Raw genomic sequence first — 17,164 nt, 5'->3', positions numbered from 1 at the left:
CAGTAGCAATTTTAGGGAAAATCATCGAGGCTCATGTATATAAAAATTTGTTTTAACTAATGATGCTCCCTACACTGAGCAAAATACCATAGTAACCGTAGCCTGTTTTCCATTGTCATTTCAACTATACGCTTAAATAGTAGCAACAATCATGATATATGACTATTCACCATCTGTATTGTATAAATTACTAGACAACAAAGTCTACGACTTGACTAAACTATTTGTATTTATGACTTTTCTGGCATGGTCATCCTGACAATGGTAGTCATCTGAAATATAAGAACAAATAGTTAAAATCACAATTTCTAGTAAGGTGAAATTGCTCTCGAGCCTTGATACATATGAGAAGCTGAATAGTTATCGCTACCATGTAAATATGTACACAGTATAATAATGTTACCATAAATAGATACATGGTTTAAATGAAATTATGAAGTTTGAAAACACTATTCATGTAGTCCATATCAACAGAATTTATGTAGTAAGCACATTATCGTATAGTGTTTTTTAACCGACTATGTTTTTCACTTGTGCTGACTATACAAATTGTCATTAAACGGATATACTTTGTTATTGTCACATAAAGTTACAATACAGCAGACAATTTCGTAACACATCAGTGAATGATTTGAAATTATTTGTATATTGTGACTTATATTGTGCAATTTGGAAGGTCTTGCAGGTGAGTAAATTTTGTAGCCTTACTAGTTTCCGTCGTTGAAATTAAATTGTTCAACAATTTTGCCGGTAATGGCTGTTTTCTAGTGAAATCGACGTCCTGTATAATTTTTATTTTTCGTTATCGGTCGCTGTAGAAACAACATCAAGCGATTGATTGAAAACGACGAACATCATCCGATTCCCGGATTCAAATCGCTCGAATCCGACGGAAAAAATAACAATATATGGCAGGTGGGTATTGAGGTTTGTTTCTGGACTTGGCTTTTAATTTCTTCCATTTCTTCTTCAGGAAAAACTTCACCGAACAGAGCCTGGGATCAACAGTTGCAACCAAGCAATGCTGCTCCGTGTCTACGTTGATAATCAATATTTCACCAGGCACATCATCATAATAAAATTGTAATAATTGCAAAAATAAAATAGAATTCAATGAAACTATTTTGTTGTTCTTGTTCTAGAATTCAAATTCATAAAACTATTTAACATTAGCTTATGTTTTGCTGATCTTCAGCATTATTGAATCAACCACTGCCTTCAGTTTCGAAATAACTAGAAGTGAAATGTCAAAAATACCATGGCTCTGGTTATAGCGAAAACCACAATGTAAATAAAGATTCGGTCATGGTTAGCCTAACCATCTCAATCGTATTAGTTATTCATACAATATACTGTTCAATATTACTATTCTAGAGCCGATACCATTTATAGTAAACATGAACTTGACTATTGTTGAAATCATCTGATTTAATAGTCGGCTGAAAACCATTATACTCGCATGGTCAGGTTGGCCCTCTATATAGTAACTGTTACCATAATATTTTTCTGAGTGTATGTTCACATGAGGTAAGTGACAAAACGTAGGAAGGAGAAGAAAGAAAGGTCTGCAGCAGCTGGTCACCATTTTAAGAATTGCTTATATGCTGTTATTAACTGTTGATTGGAAAGAAAAAGTGGCCAAAATGGATGTCCGAATAGTGAAAGGATCATAAACAGGTAGCTCAAACTTTTAAGACGAATCCAAACAATTTTGTTAGAGATGTGGCATTTGCATTTGAGTGAACATTTCTACAATCGTACAAATAAAAGATGCCGAATCGCAATGAACGCAATGTTAACCTATATATTAACGGAACCTATATATTAACGGAATTTAATTTCTATAGAATATATATAGTAAGTAAACATACATCCGAAAGTTTGGCAACGCTGTGATCCTCTCAGACATTCTTTACCCGGTCTATAATATATCACTTGCCATTTATAGTAGCATGCAGAAAGAAACGTCAAACATCGTGTCAACAAATTCAGCTGATGATAGGAATCATTATTGCTGTTTAATGTTTGTGAATTTTCTGGCGAAGAATCTTTAAAATAATTTAAGTTTACTGTTCGTAGTATACAATACGATGTATGCCAGGATTCTATTATTAAAGGACAATTAAAATGGGTTTCCTCGAAGACACAGCTATAGTTTTAGTTTCGCAGGTAATGACACATTTCGAACTTAGTCCTCAACGACTATTAGTACCGGCTTTTAACATTTTCTAGGTTTGCTTCTTTATCGGAGGATGGATTTTCTTTGTAAAACAACTCTTCAGGAATTACGAAATCCGACATGTATTTGTTCAGCTAGTTTTCTCAATTACTTTTGCACTGTCATTGACGATGTTCGAGCTTATTATATTCGAGATTATTGGATGTTTGGATTCCAGTTCTAGATACTTTCATTGGAGGCTAGGTTTGACGCTGCTTCTATTTATGGTTATCGCATTGATTCCTTATCACATAGTGTACTCTTGCATAAATAACATCCGAATTGGTAAGTAAATTTGTTTGTAATTGAAAAGTTTTGGCTAAGTTTGGGATAATTTCAGTGCCTCAAAAATGGGTTCAACCACTGTCCACACTGTTCTGGTTTTGTTACCTTTACGTTTTTTGGAGGATTGGTGATCCATTTCCACTGCTAAGCGTTAGCAAAGGTATTTTCACAATCGAACAAGCCGTTTCTCGCATTGGAGTGGTGGGAGTAACAGTAATGGCGATTCTATCCGGATTCGGTGCTGTAAACTATCCGTACACCAGTATGTCATACTTTATACGGCCAGTGTCTCAGAGTGATGTTACTAACATAGAGCGAAGACTAATGCAAACAATGGATATGATTCTGGTAAAGAAAAAGCGAATTGCTCTGGATCGAAGACGTGTTAAGCCCAATACAAAGCCAGGAATCTGGGGAATGATCAGTAGCGTGACCAACAGGCCACCTGGAGCGGAAAGTAAGCAAGGGAACAATAATTATTTTATGAGATATAACTTCATTTATCATTATAGACATAGGGCAGCTAAGATTGGAAATTTCAGCTTTAGAAGAATTATCCAGACAGTTGTTTTTGGAGGCCCATTCATTGAAAAATATGCAAGAGCGAGAACGATGGGCTGCCACTCTACAAGGAAAATATTTCAATGTGCTTGGCCATTTCTTCAGTTTATATTGTTTATGGAAGATATTTATCGTAAGTACTGATTACCTATTTGATATTATTACGATGAGTTCCCATATTAGTTTTATAATTTGAAACTCGATATAATTTTCTCAATTTATATTTTTAGTGCACTATAAACATAATCTTTGACCGGGTTGGAAAGAAAGATCCAGTGACTCGTGGCATCGAAATCGCTGTTCATTGGTGCGGGTTTGATATGGATGTTGCTTTCTGGAGCCAACATGTCTCATTTATCCTTGTTGGATGTATCGTTGTAACATCCATACGTGGATTGCTTTTAACACTAACTAAGGTAGATAACAGTATCTCTATCAAAATCAGAAATCCTAATAATATAATATCGACTTTCACAGTTCTTCTACAAAATATCCTCAAGTAAGTCGTCCAATATCATAGTTCTGGTGCTAGCACAAATTATGGGCATGTACTTTTGTTCGTCTGTGCTGCTGATGCGGATGAACATGCCCGCCGAGTATAGAGTCATCATTACTGAAGTGCTAGGAGGTTTACATTTTAATTTTTACCATCGGTGGTTTGATGTGATTTTCCTAGTGAGCGCTTTAACAACGATAGTCATTCTCTATCTGCTTCATAAACCGCCTAACGTCGACACTAGTATGTAGTTCTTTTCTATTACTCTTTAACGAGTAAGGCACTATTCGAATGATTTCGAACTCGTTATAAGAATGGACGATGTGTATAATACTATAATTATTTATATCTCGTTAATGATAAGTAGTTTTAAGACGTAGGCGTAAAAAATACGACTTCTGCCATCCCTGCGTTTTTGTGATTGAACATCCTAGGGTGAAGAAAGAACAATGATGCAATCTCTCTAGTGAGCAAGCAAAAAGCTACAATCATTATCAAATAGTGGAGTTAGACAAGCGAGATCGACATAAGGTTAATATGAGCAATGTATGAGAATGTGATGTAAATAATCTTTCTTGAATGGTTATTGCTGTTCTTGTCTAGCCGATAAATATCTACACGAAACTGAATAAAACACCCAGAACAATACAGTTTGAAAGTTTTGAATTCTTCTAATGCAGATTTGTCTTATTTGTGTTGTTTTCCCTGTAAAACTACCATAGCGAAACTTTTTCATTCACCGGTTGTACCGAAAGAAACTCCATGGTGGGTTTGCGTGACATTGCATATTCATTTGAAGGAACGAGGCAGAGTGGTGTGGTAGAGAGCGACAAATTTTCGTAGCTGAAAAATTAATAGGCTTGAATGCTTTATGAACTTGGTTGTGGTAAGTATTTTTCGTGCAATTACCAGCCCACCAGGACAAACTTCAAAAATTCAAATCTTAACTTAATCGAGTCACATGACCTGTTGTATTTTTTTATTGTTACAGACTATGGATGTGTTTGAATTGCTAGTCCTAATTGCGATTATTAATGTATGAGACGTGGATAAAAAATATTTTATGAGAACAATAAAAAATTGTCTGAGAGGTGACTTTAAAAAAATCAGGATAACACCAGATCTCAAAGTTTCATGCATTTAAGAGACAAAACTAGAAAACTTCGAAAGTTCTCCAAAAAATCGTGTAACTTCGGAAATCCGCGTAACTTCGGAAATCAGCGCAAAAATAAACCTTCGAAGATCCGCGGAAAAACCGCATACAAAACCTTCTAAAAAGATGACAGTGTAAATGCTACGGTACAGAACATAAAAATGGAAAATGGAAATTTTCCATAATGCAAATTACACTTAACCTAAGAAGTAGTAAATCAAATAACCCGCAACAATTATATAATAGTCCTAATTGCGATTATTACGAAAGACAACATAATTTGCTAGGTTGTGTTGATAAAATTTCTAAGATAGATTTACCATTTAGACAGCATCTCCATAGAAATCAAATATGTGTGATAATAGCAATCGTTAGGTAAAACTGTTCTATAAATTTTTAATGGATTAGGTTTTTCCTGTTAATTAAATGTGAACTTATACACCCGTAGTGTAAAAATTCAACGAGACCGAATACATTTTTTTTTTGCACCCCTCAGTAACTCGTAAGAGCAAATTCACCAGAAACTGGAACAAACGTGTCCCCAGCAGAGATGTCAGGTAAAAATTTCAAATATTTGCAGACAGGGTTTCATATGTAAATGTGAAAAATAATCTGCAGTCAGCAAGCATGTCTTTATGTCAGCAAAACTGACTTGGCGAGCAAAGAAAAAGGTCGCGGCAATTTTAAAAGTCAAAAGCACTATACCCGAAATCTGCAGATTTACAGACAAATCTGCAGATCTGGCATCTCTGGTCCCCAACAAGCTATTCGAAATGAGTGAACCAAACGAACAAAAGCTACCGCCGACACGAAAGAATACAATTGTTGTTGACTTCAGGCAGTGCAAAATTCGACCTTCGATTCGAGAACTTGAAGGTTTGCTTAAGGAGCAAATGCATCTTGACATTAAACGTGTGCATTTACTTCAATGCAATAACAAATAATGTTGTTTACATCTAGTTTTATAAAGAGTTGGATGCAATTCAATTCGCAAAAGACAATAACAATGTGCACTATGTGGAGCACGATAACATTAAGTACAACATTCCAGTATATATGGAAGATAGTGTTATCGAAGTGCGTGTGCATGATCTTCCCTCAAGCGTCACCGATTCTCATATTCGCAAAACTCTGTCCCAATACGGAGTCATTCTCTATATCGAAAAAGAAAAGTGGAAGAACTTTTTCCCCGGTATTCTAAATGGCGTACGTTTGTTACGCATGCGCTTGAAGAGGCCTATATATTCTTATGTGATTTTCGATCAGGATACAAGAATTCCTTGCAAATCACTTGTTACCTATGACAATCAGATGGCCCACATGTCAATATTGTCAGAAAGTTTTTCACTACGGTAAGCCATGTGATAAACTGGACAAGGAGACAACCACACCAAAGGACAACGGTGCTTCCTTCACACCAACTCCAAGCAACCCCAGTACACCTGTGACAGCCACCAACAACAATGAAACATCAGTATCCCCCTATAGAACAAAGTACACTAGCTGCAGTTAACAACTTACCCTCCAACCAACCAGCAACTGCAACCAATGTACAACAAGGCCCCCGATCCTGGTTGGATGGAAATGGAAACTCATCTCTCCCTAGAAAAAGGGTGACAACGAGATCCAATAGCAAAAAAACTGTTAAGTAACAAAAATGTTAGCCAATCGGCCACGTAAAGCTTTTACGTAAAAAGGCCAGAATAAAAATTTTATTATAAAAAAAAACAAAGCGAAACTTTGCTTACTTTGTTTTTTTTTTAATTTATCTATACTGTCTTTTGAAAAGTGCTAGACTTTATTTTACCATTTTTTTGCAAATAGTTACAGTCGAAAAATGACAAATCCAACAAAAAACTTTTGTGATGTTCATAAAATTAGTCTGATTTTCGAATCAAAATACTGAAAAAATATGGAACCCTACATTAGAATTAAGGCAAATTACAAAAAACACCATTCTTAATTTGAATTGAATTTTTTTCCAACATATAAAATTGTGTTTCCAACATAGAAATTATGTCCCTGTTGTTGCAAAATGGGCCTTTTTAGGGGAATTTTTTTTACTTTCTGCTATTATCTGGTAACTAGCAATAAGGTACTCGGAGTAATTTTCTCAAAATTGAGTTTCATTGACATCTTCGAAGGTTATGACTTTAAATTTAGTTTTCGATAAGAAGACATTGCATAAAAAAAAATCAGTTAGGAGTTGTGTTCCCCTGTAGATAGCAAAAATAGACAAAAACAAAATCTCGAATCAGAGTCGGCGGCAAAGTAGGCAAAGGGAAAGAATAGATTTGTGACCAGTGTGATATGTTTGTTTCTGTTGAATTTGCCTGTGTAGGTATAGGACTATAAAGTTGAATGTCGTAGTGACCAGGTACAGCAAAGCATGCCTGGTTTCCGTCTAGTCAGTTGGATTTTCTCTTAAGGTGTTTTCATATGCAGAGTAGTTTAGTTGGTAAAACGATTCCCCAGGTTCGAGTCCCGTCTCTGTGGTAACTTTTTCGCGATTTTCATTGCATAATTGCAATCACATGTCAATTTTTAAATCTGCTTCCCCGTTAGATATTGATCATATTTGAAACTCACGTGGTTGTTTTCTGTAACGTTCAAGTTCGGAACAAACTTATAAATTGGAATAGCTTCATAAACTAACATTACTTTTCCTGTCATAACTTTTCGGAAGCAATATATAAATCACGTTCATAAATGAAGTGCAGCTCGAAATTTTCTGTTAATTCTGGAATGAAGTTTGCAATATTTTTACTCATTTATCTCCTAAGTTTTTATGTTAAGGAAATTGAAAAAAAACGAACAGCGGTAAACATTCTATCAAAACGATTTTTTGCCAAATTTAGCAGCACACTGCACTTTAACTTTTATACTTTTATTATACGAAGTTCACCAAAGTAAATAACAGAAAGATTGTGCAGTGGCCGGGGCCCCAGTTTGACGAATTTTCTCTCCGCGTGACTCTAACTATAACAGGGATTTATACTCAAACTGCGAAGGTTCCAATTGACAAGAAAATTGCACTATTTTTTGGTGCGGCCTAGTCATATGAGAGAATCATAACAGTTCATAGTTATAATGTTAACGACAAAATAATTAAGAACTTGTTTTAATCCAACTAGTGGTGTAAAGATGCCTTTCTCATTAACGTTTCATGAGAAATCGATGCAAGATCCGATGGAGTTTTTGACAATCTATTCCTTGAGCCGGAATCCGGAGACAGCGTCAAACGGCTCCACCTTCGAAGAGATCGCTTGGGCGAGCAAAAAAAAAGGTCCCAAAGATTGATTTGGCCTCCTTCGCCCTTCACTAGATACGCCGCAGACCCGGAGACTGTCACTGTCGTGAAAATTTTTTGCGACCATCGCATAGCCAGGCCTACAAGTTCAAATAGTTATAAAACATTCCTTTAAAAATTTCGTACTTATTTGTATTTTGACCTGCATTTGGACCTACATACCTATAATAAATTCAGCGCAAAAAATTATTCCATTAAATTGTTGATTTTAGAGACAAACGACTTTGTTTAAATTAAAGCTAGCTGATTTACCTCTCATGCACTTTTTCGATTGAAACAACTGAACGAAAACGAAAAACGAACCTTGAATATCTGTGTGTGTATGTGTATGTCTGATTCTATGTGACAAATAATATCACTCAATTTTCTCAGAGATAGTTGAACCGACGGGTATTACAGCGCAATGAGTGAAAAATTTCCCATATCATAACTATTTTTTTACAAGCGATGGCGAAACATCATCTAGCTGGTAGATCTTATTGGTTAGTGGACATTCAAACCTACTTTGAGATTACTAGTCCACGGGTTCCACTTTCTAAAGCACCGATAATAGTTAAGATAAGCTCCAAAAACGGAACTCACTTCGATTTAGATTCGATTTATTTGAGTCAAAATTTTCAAACTGTAAATATAGCACCGTGAACAACCAAACCAAACACCGGTAACAGACACGGTTCCTTCACGATTGAAAATACGTTCTCATGTGTACTTGGTGCCGATGAATTCGGTTGTGTTTTGAAAATGGCCTTTCATTCTCCCGTACACGGTTTTCGTTCACTCGTACACGTTATACAAAATTGAACAAAGTACGCTGTGTTCTTCATTCGCAAAGTCGGTGGTTTTTCTCGTTTTCCGTACCAGCAAATACCGATGCGTACCGATTTTGGATCATCATTTTGTATGAGAGTTTTGACACTCATCGCCATATAATTTCGGAACCGGAAACCGGAAACTATTAGTCCCAACGTAGGTTTGTATGTCAACCAACTTACAAGATCTGCCAAGTATATGAATTTATCAGTAAACTTTTTAAAAATGTGCACTTCGTTTCTCCATCACTTGTGAAAAAATCAAATGTAATGAAAAATTTTCACTATTCACCGGAAGTCGGATACGGATCAACGTTTTGGAGGCTTTTTAAAGAATATCAGGACCTTTTACTTGCATCTTAGTTTGTGGAAATCGGTTAAGAAATTTCCGAGAAAATTGAGTGCGCATTTTCTCATAAGTTTGCACATATTACCATGTAATTCCGGAACCGGAAGTCGGATAGAAATGAAATTCAATAGGACCATAAGACCTTACGTTTGAATCTAAGTTTGTGAAAATCGGTTCAACCTTCTCTGAGAAAAGTAAGTGAAATTAGTTGTGACATACACACACAGAGACATTTGTTCAGTTACAGTTACATTTTATTGTGCATATCGCCTTATTATTCCAGAATAGGAAGTCGCATCGGGATAAAATTCAATAGTTGCTTTTGGGACCACAAGACCTCTCCTTTGAATCTGAGTTTGTAAAAAAGGATTCCGCCATCTTTAGTAAAAATGTGTGACATTATTTGTCACATACACACACAGAGAAATTTGCTCAGTTCGTCGAGCTGAATCGAATGGTAAATGACATTCGGCCCTCTGAGCCTCGGTTGAAAAGTCCGTTTTCACAGCGATTACACAGTAAATTTAATAGAACGTACGTTTTCTCACATGGTTCTGGACACGATCGTTTAATTTGATATGTAAGTCTGCCAGCGGTGAGACAGCCGGGCACCAGAATGGCTGCCAGCCATATTTTGCCCGCTAGCAGCCGTCTGGCAGCCAGCCTAGTGAGTGTTTTTCAATCGATAGCAAATTTCAATTTACCAAACAGAGGTATACTAAATCAGAATAGTTTTACCGTAAATTAACTGAGATTGACGATCCTTTAAATCACACACATTGATTGACTACATATATGGAGCAGCATCATTCAGTAATAGCCGTTCAACCGAGAAGGTTGTGTATAGAAGCGTACAGTTTAATAACGCTGGTTAGTTTACACGCGTTAAATACGACAACGGTTGAACTACAGGTAGAGACCTGTTGGCAGCAGCCGTTAAAACGTAAAATCGTGCTGCATAAGAGAGCCCTAGTGCTGGGCCAAGCTGGTGTAGGAAACAACAAAGGGCGTTTCCCAAGCTCTACCCAGGCCACAATATACAGCCACAAGTGCTGAGCAGGAGAGTGCAAAGGCACATTGAAGAAGAAGAGTGCAAAGGCACACAGAAGCAGGAGAGTGCAAAGGCACACCGGTGCGAAGGCACTTCGGTGCAGAAGCATATCGGTGCGGAGCACAAGGAAGAAGGAGACAAGACAACTCGGTCTTTCCACTGCCATACAACACGCAGGTATACACCGGTGACCTGCGCTGGTTACAGCTGGCGAAGACGAAAGCAAATCGGAATTCGAGTGGTGCTGGATGTCAGGTAGCAGTAGCATCACATCATATTCTATCGCTACAGTGAGCTTTAGCATTGTATCAACGTCCAGATACATCCAACAAGAACATCTAGAGCAACGAGGATCTACACGGCAGTGCAACGGAGATAGACAACAATTTCAAGGTAGAAATTTTTTCTTTTCCTTTTGATTGAGTACTGTGTAGTGTTGGTTTCATTTTTTACTTTAAAGTTTGATTAAAAATTTTAATGTGATGGATGAATCCATGGACGTAAATCCTAGCATGAATCCTATACCCCCACGAACGAAAAAATACCAGGAGAGCTCTTCTGGGCCTTGGATAGTCTTTTTTAGACGTATATCAAAGCCATTAAACATTTACCAAATTTCTAAAGGTTTGACATCACGGTTCTCTTCAATCAAAGAGATCATAAAAGTAAATAACGATAAAATTCGTATTGTGGTAAATAATTTGAAACACGCGAATGATATTGTCTCTTCGGAACATTTCAATAAAGAGTATAAAGTTTACATACCCTCCAAAGATGTCGAAATTGACGGTGTTGTTACCGAAGCGAGTCTTTCGGTAGATGATTTACTCAAGCATGGTGTTGGTCGTTTCAAGAACTCTATGCTTGAGGGTGTGAAAATACTGGAGTGCAAACAACTGTACTCAGAAGTTTATGAAGAGGGAAAAAAAGTTTATCGCCCATCAGACTCGTTTCGAGTTACATTTGCTGGATCTGCGTTGCCGTCCCATGTCTATGTCGATAAAATTCGCCTCCCTGTTCGGCTTTTTGTTCCAAATGTAATGAATTGTACGAACTGCAAAAAATTCGGACACACAGCTACTTACTGTAGCAATAAACCAAAATGTATTAAGTGTGAAGGACCTCATAAAGATAATGATTGCAACAAGGAAATTGAAAAATGTATTTATTGTGGGGAAAGTCCTCATGAGGATATTTCAGTATGCACTGCATTTAAAGTGCACAAAGACAAAATTAAGCTTTCTTTAAAAGCACGGTCTAAGCGCACATATGCAGAAATGCTTAAAACGGTCATTGATGTCCCCCCTTTGGAAACCGAAAACGGGTTTTCAAATCTAGAGGAAACAGAGGACTCTGACTCTGACGAAAATAGTGAAGGTAATTCGTTTATCACTACCCAAGGGTCAGTTAAGAGAAAGAAGTCTTCTTCCAAATTACCAAAAAAGACACCTAAAGTTTCATCTTCAAAAAAAGATCCCCGTGTTAAACAAAAAAAGTCAAAACCAAAGACTGTGCCTCCTGGTTTGTCAAATTCACAAACCAATCCAGGATCTAGCACAGAAAAAGGTAATAATCCAGTGGGCTCCATTTCACAGCCACCAACAGGATTACTGAAGTTTTCGGAAATTGTTGAATGGATTTTCTCAGCATTCAATATATCTGAACCCTTAAAGACCCTCATAATGGCATTCCTTCCAATAGCTAGAAATTTTTTGAAGCAGTTATCAGCTCAATGGCCAATTGTCTCAGGTTTTGTATCTTTTGATGGATAATTTATCACCCGCCGCAAATGATACAATCACTGTCCTGCAGTGGAATTGTCGAAGCATCATGCCAAAACTTGATTCATTTAAAATTTTATTGCATAGTCAAAAATGTGATGTATTTGCTTTATGCGAAACATGGCTTACTTCAAACATAGCTTTAAATTTTAATGATTTCAACATTATACGTCTCGATAGAGACTCTCCGTATGGTGGAGTGCTTTTGGGAATTAAGAAATGCTGTTCCTTTTATAGATTAAACATCCCTTCAACTTCTAGTATAGAAGTTGTTGCTTGCCAAATAAACATTAAAGGCAAAGATATTTGCATAGCTTCGGTTTATATTCCTCCAAAAGCACAAGTTGGACAGCGACAGCTTAATGAAATGGTTGAAGCCCTTCCTGCTCCACGATTGATTCTGGGGGATTTAAATTCGCACGGAATGATGTGGGGTTCCGTTTACAATGATAGCAGATCATCTTTAATACAAAACATTTGTGACAATTTTAGCATGGCGGTATTAAATATGGGTAGCATGACACGGATCCCAAGACCTCCTGCACGCCCAAGTGCATTAGATCTATCTCTTTGCTCAACATCAATTCGACTAGATTGCACCTGGAAAATATTGCCTGATTTACACGGTAGCGATCATTTACCAATCATCATCTCAATTAGCTGTAACAAATGTATTGCTAATTCAGCTAGTATTCCATATGATTTGACAAAAAATATCGACTGGATTAAATACCAAAGTAGAATCTCTAGTATTTTGAATTCAATGGAAGAGCTCCCTCCACTTGAAGAATATGACTTCCTCGTTTGTTCGATTCTGGAGGCCGCAGAACAATCCCAAACTAAACGCTTTCCTGGGCCAACGACTAACAGAAGGCCTCCCAACCCCTGGTGGGACAAAGAGTGCTCAGAGGCTAAACTCGCAAAACAAAATGCTTGCAAGACGTTTCTAAAACGGGGAGGAGGTACTCCTCAGAATCTTGAAAAACTTATGGTTTTAGAAACCAAGTACAAGAGCATACTTCGAGCCAAAAAATGTAGCTATTGGAGACATTTTATCGAAGGTTTGTCAAGAGAAACCTCAATGAGCACTCTTTGGAATACGGCCAGACGAATGAGGAATCGTAACGTGGACAATGAGAGTGATGAATACTCGAACCGATGGATATTTGACTTTGCTAGGAAAGTTTGCCCAGATTCTGTTCCTACGCAGAGCATTATACGGGAATCTCCTCCAAATAATGGTTTTATTAATAACCCATTTTCAATGATGGAATTTTCTATAGGACTCTTGTCTTGTAACAATAACGCCCCTGGGTTGGACAGAATTAAATTCAACTTGGTGAAGAATCTGCCCGACCTCGCAAAAAGACGTTTGTTGGAATTGTTCAACAAGTTTCTTGAGCAAAATATTGTTCCACCTGACTGGAGACAAGTGAAAGTTATCGCCATTCAAAAGCCGGGGAAACCAGCTTCCAATCACAACTCATATAGACCCATTGCGATGTTGTCCTGCATCAGAAAATTGTTCGAAAAAATTATTCTACGACGTCTCGACACTTGGGTCGAGACGAACGGTTTGTTGTCAGATACTCAGTTTGGCTTCCGTAGAAATAAAGGGACGAATGATTGCCTTGCATTACTTTCGTCTGACATCCAAATTGCCTTCGCTCAAAAGCAACAAATGGCATCTGTATTTTTAGACATTAAAGGAGCATTTGATTCAGTTTCCATTGATGTTCTTTCAGACAAGCTCCACCAACATGGACTTCCAGCGGTTATAAATAATTATTTGCACAACCTTTTGTCAGAGAAGTGCATGTATTTTTCACATGGCGATTTGGCAACATTCAGAATTAGCTACATGGGTCTCCCGCAAGGCTCATGCCTCAGTCCGCTCCTCTATAATTTTTACGTGAATGACATTGACAGCTGTCTAGTAACCCCATGTACACTAAGACAATTGGCAGATGATGGCGTGGTTTCAGTTACTGGGCCCAAAGCTATTGATCTGCATAAACCATTGCAAGATACCTTAGATAACTTGTCCGTTTGGGCTGTTCATCTTGGTATCGAATTCTCTGCGGAGAAAACAGAGTTAGTCGTCTTTTCAAGAAAGCATGATCCCGCGCAGCTTCAGCTCCATATGATGGGAAGAATGATCCAACAGGTTTTAACTTTTAAATACCTCGGGGTGTGGTTCGATTCCAAATGCACGTGGGGAGGACACATTAGGTATCTGATAACGAAATGCCAACAAAGAGTAAATTTTCTTCGAACAATAACAGGATCTTGGTGGGGTGCTCATCCGCAAGATCTAATAAAATTGTATCAAACAACGATACTTTCAGTGATGGAATATGGATGCGTTTGTTTTCGTTCCGCTGCAAACTCTCATATTATCAAACTTGAGCGAATTCAGTACCGTTGTTTGCGAATTGCCTTAGGCTGCATGCATTCGACACATACAATGAGTCTTGAAGTCCTGGCGGGAGTTCTTCCATTAAAAGATCGATTTTGGGAGCTTTCATCACGCCTGCTAATAAGATGTGAGGTGCTGAATCCCATGGTAATTAATAATTTCGAACGACTAGTCGAGCTTAGATCTCAAACAAAATTTATGATAGTATATTTTAACCATATGTCACAGGAAATCAACCCTTCAAGATATATTCCTATCCGTGTCAGCATCCTAAGTGCCCCTGACTCAACTTTATTTTTCGATACATCCATGCAGCGTGAAGTGCGTGGAATCCCGGATCATCTACGCTCGACGGAAATCCCATAAATATTTTCAAGTAAGTTCAGGCATATTGACTCTGAGAAAATGTTTTATACGGACGGATCGCGAATTGAAGAAGCGACAGGGTTTGGTATGTTCAACAATAATGTTTCGGCCTCATTTAGGCTTCAAGAACCTGCATCTGTTTATATAGCAGAGCTAGCAGCAGTTCATTATAGTTTGAGTGTAATCGTCACATTATCTCCAAACCATTATTTCCTCTTCACAGATAGTCTGAGTGCAATTGAAGCCATTAGCTCAAACGCTGCTGGCAAAAATGAACCGTTTTTCCTGGGCAAAATAAAACAGTGCCTGAACGACATATTGAACAATAATTATCTAATCACTATAGTCTGGGTCCCGGCTCATTGCTCCATTCCTGGCAATGAAAGAGCCGATATTTTAGCCAAACGTGGTGCTATTGAGGGTGAAATTTATGAGCGACCGATTGCTTTCAACGAATTCTATAGCTCGTCTCGCCAAAGAACACTTGCCAGCTGGCAAGCATCTTGGGATAGAGATGATCTGGGTCGGTGGATGCACTCAATTATTCCGAAAATATCGACAAAGGCATGGTTCAGGGGACTGGATGTGAGTAGGGATTTCATTCGTGTGATGTCCAGACTCATGTCTAATCACTACACCTTAGATGCACATCTCCTTCGAATTGGGCTCTCCGAGACTAATCATTGTGCTTGCGGAGAAGGTTATCGGGATATTGATCATGTCGTTTGGACATGCGTGGAGTATCGTGATGTCAGATCTCAACTAATAAATTCTTTGCGTACCCAAGGTAGACTATCCAATATCCCAGTTCGAGACATTCTTGCTTGTCGTGACCTTTCATACATGAAACTTATTCATCATTTCATAAAGAAAATTGGAGTTTCAATTTAATAAAGGCCCCTTTTAAGACTTAGTTCTGATCCCAGCTGCGTCCATGAGTTCAACCAATAGCTAAATTAGAATAAAAACTATGTAATGATACAAACAAACTCGAAACAGTTTATGAAATTATCAACAAAATGTCTGAAAATAACAGCTTATTTTATAATTTATAGAAGTTAATCGTTTGGTTCAAATAATATTTCCGAGTAGATTTCATAATTAATGACGAGTTACCTAAGATGATATTTAAGCTATAAGAGAATATGTTTTAATAAATTCAAAACGTTGTGACTATGTTAGAATTAAATTAGGATAAGAATATTATGTAAAAGTGATGCTACGGCGAAGAAAAACTTATGTAAACTGCCTTAAGAAATAAACGTATTTATGGAAAAAAAAAATATATGGAGCAGCATGGTAGTTTATTCTAGATTTTGGTCTGAATTTATCTATTGAGGGAGGTTATTTACCACTAGCATGAAATTCCACTTGAACAAATGAACCAACCTCGTTTTCGAAACCATGGATGATAGATCATAAGGTCGATTAATTTAGCCCAAAAATGAAAATAACAATCGATAACCTTTCTCTTAATTGTGGTACAATAATGTCGACGGCTCTTCTGATTGTATTGTAGATATGGATTTATAGTAGGCGTTGTGTGGATAGCGCGCGGAGAAGTATGGCAATAGCAGAAAGGTCTAGCTCAAATAGACAGAAAACCTCACACACCCGTAACGGAAAGAGCCTCTAACAAGCTAGATCACCATGCCGACTGTTTACTCCTGAATAAACAACCAGCTGTAGTAGGATTGAATATGAAAATGTATGGTTCGTTCGTCGAATCATTCGAAACAAAGAGCCTTCATTGGTTCAATAGATTGCCGACAAGGTTCACATATGTGTCGTATCTAATGATTACCTCCATAAGCGCGGTCACTGTCGGTGAGAAATGAGAGTCGGTGTTAATCGAAGTAGTTCCGCTTAGGGTTATTTCGCGTGTGTGCCTAATTACACCCACCTACATTGCAACTTGAAGGATATTGAAATCATGTTAATAACATATTCGGGCTACATCCATGGATTGGTATGCAAATTTAACTACGTGATATGATTTAGGTGACGAGAGGTGAGGAAACGTGATTTTAGAAGTGAAAATTTGACGGCGATGTGATTGGTTTACAATACATGATAAAAGCAAAAAAATGCACATGGATATGGTGCAACTATCGCACCATAATAAAAAGTGTTAATACCACGTCATTTGAGCTCGACTATTTAAAATATTAATGACAAAAAAGGTACAAGCTGTGAATTTTAGCACCATTTGGATTTACTTTCCTGCATGTAGAAAGTTGCCTGTGAATAATTGCCCTTTAGAAAGATTTTAGTTGAAAAATTAGAATAAATTAATTTGGAAGTACAATATAGCACAAAAAGTTTTAATTAATAAACAAGTGAACAAGATTAAGTTTTGTAAGTGA

At 37.3% G+C, this 17,164-nt stretch overlaps 1 protein-coding gene across 1 annotated transcript; it reads left to right on the top strand.

The window, feature by feature from the left end:
- The first annotated feature begins 1,978 nt into the window (after positions 1-1,978).
- Positions 1,979-4,210, top strand: LOC131438572 (Golgi pH regulator). Its single transcript, XM_058608673.1, has 6 exons — positions 1,979-2,169; positions 2,233-2,503; positions 2,559-2,960; positions 3,016-3,197; positions 3,295-3,480; positions 3,542-4,210. Exons 1-6 carry the CDS (start codon positions 2,128-2,130, stop codon positions 3,809-3,811), a joined length of 1,353 nt encoding a protein of 450 aa, XP_058464656.1. The 5' UTR covers positions 1,979-2,127; the 3' UTR covers positions 3,812-4,210.
- Positions 4,211-17,164: the final 12,954 nt, after the last annotated feature.

The sequence above is a fragment of the Malaya genurostris genome, chromosome 3 (assembly GCF_030247185.1).
Source record: "Malaya genurostris strain Urasoe2022 chromosome 3, Malgen_1.1, whole genome shotgun sequence".
NCBI classification, from domain to species: Eukaryota; Metazoa; Arthropoda; class Insecta; order Diptera; family Culicidae; genus Malaya; species Malaya genurostris.
The sequence above is the reverse complement of the archived record's forward strand: the minus strand, read 5'-3'. Positions and strand labels throughout refer to the sequence as shown.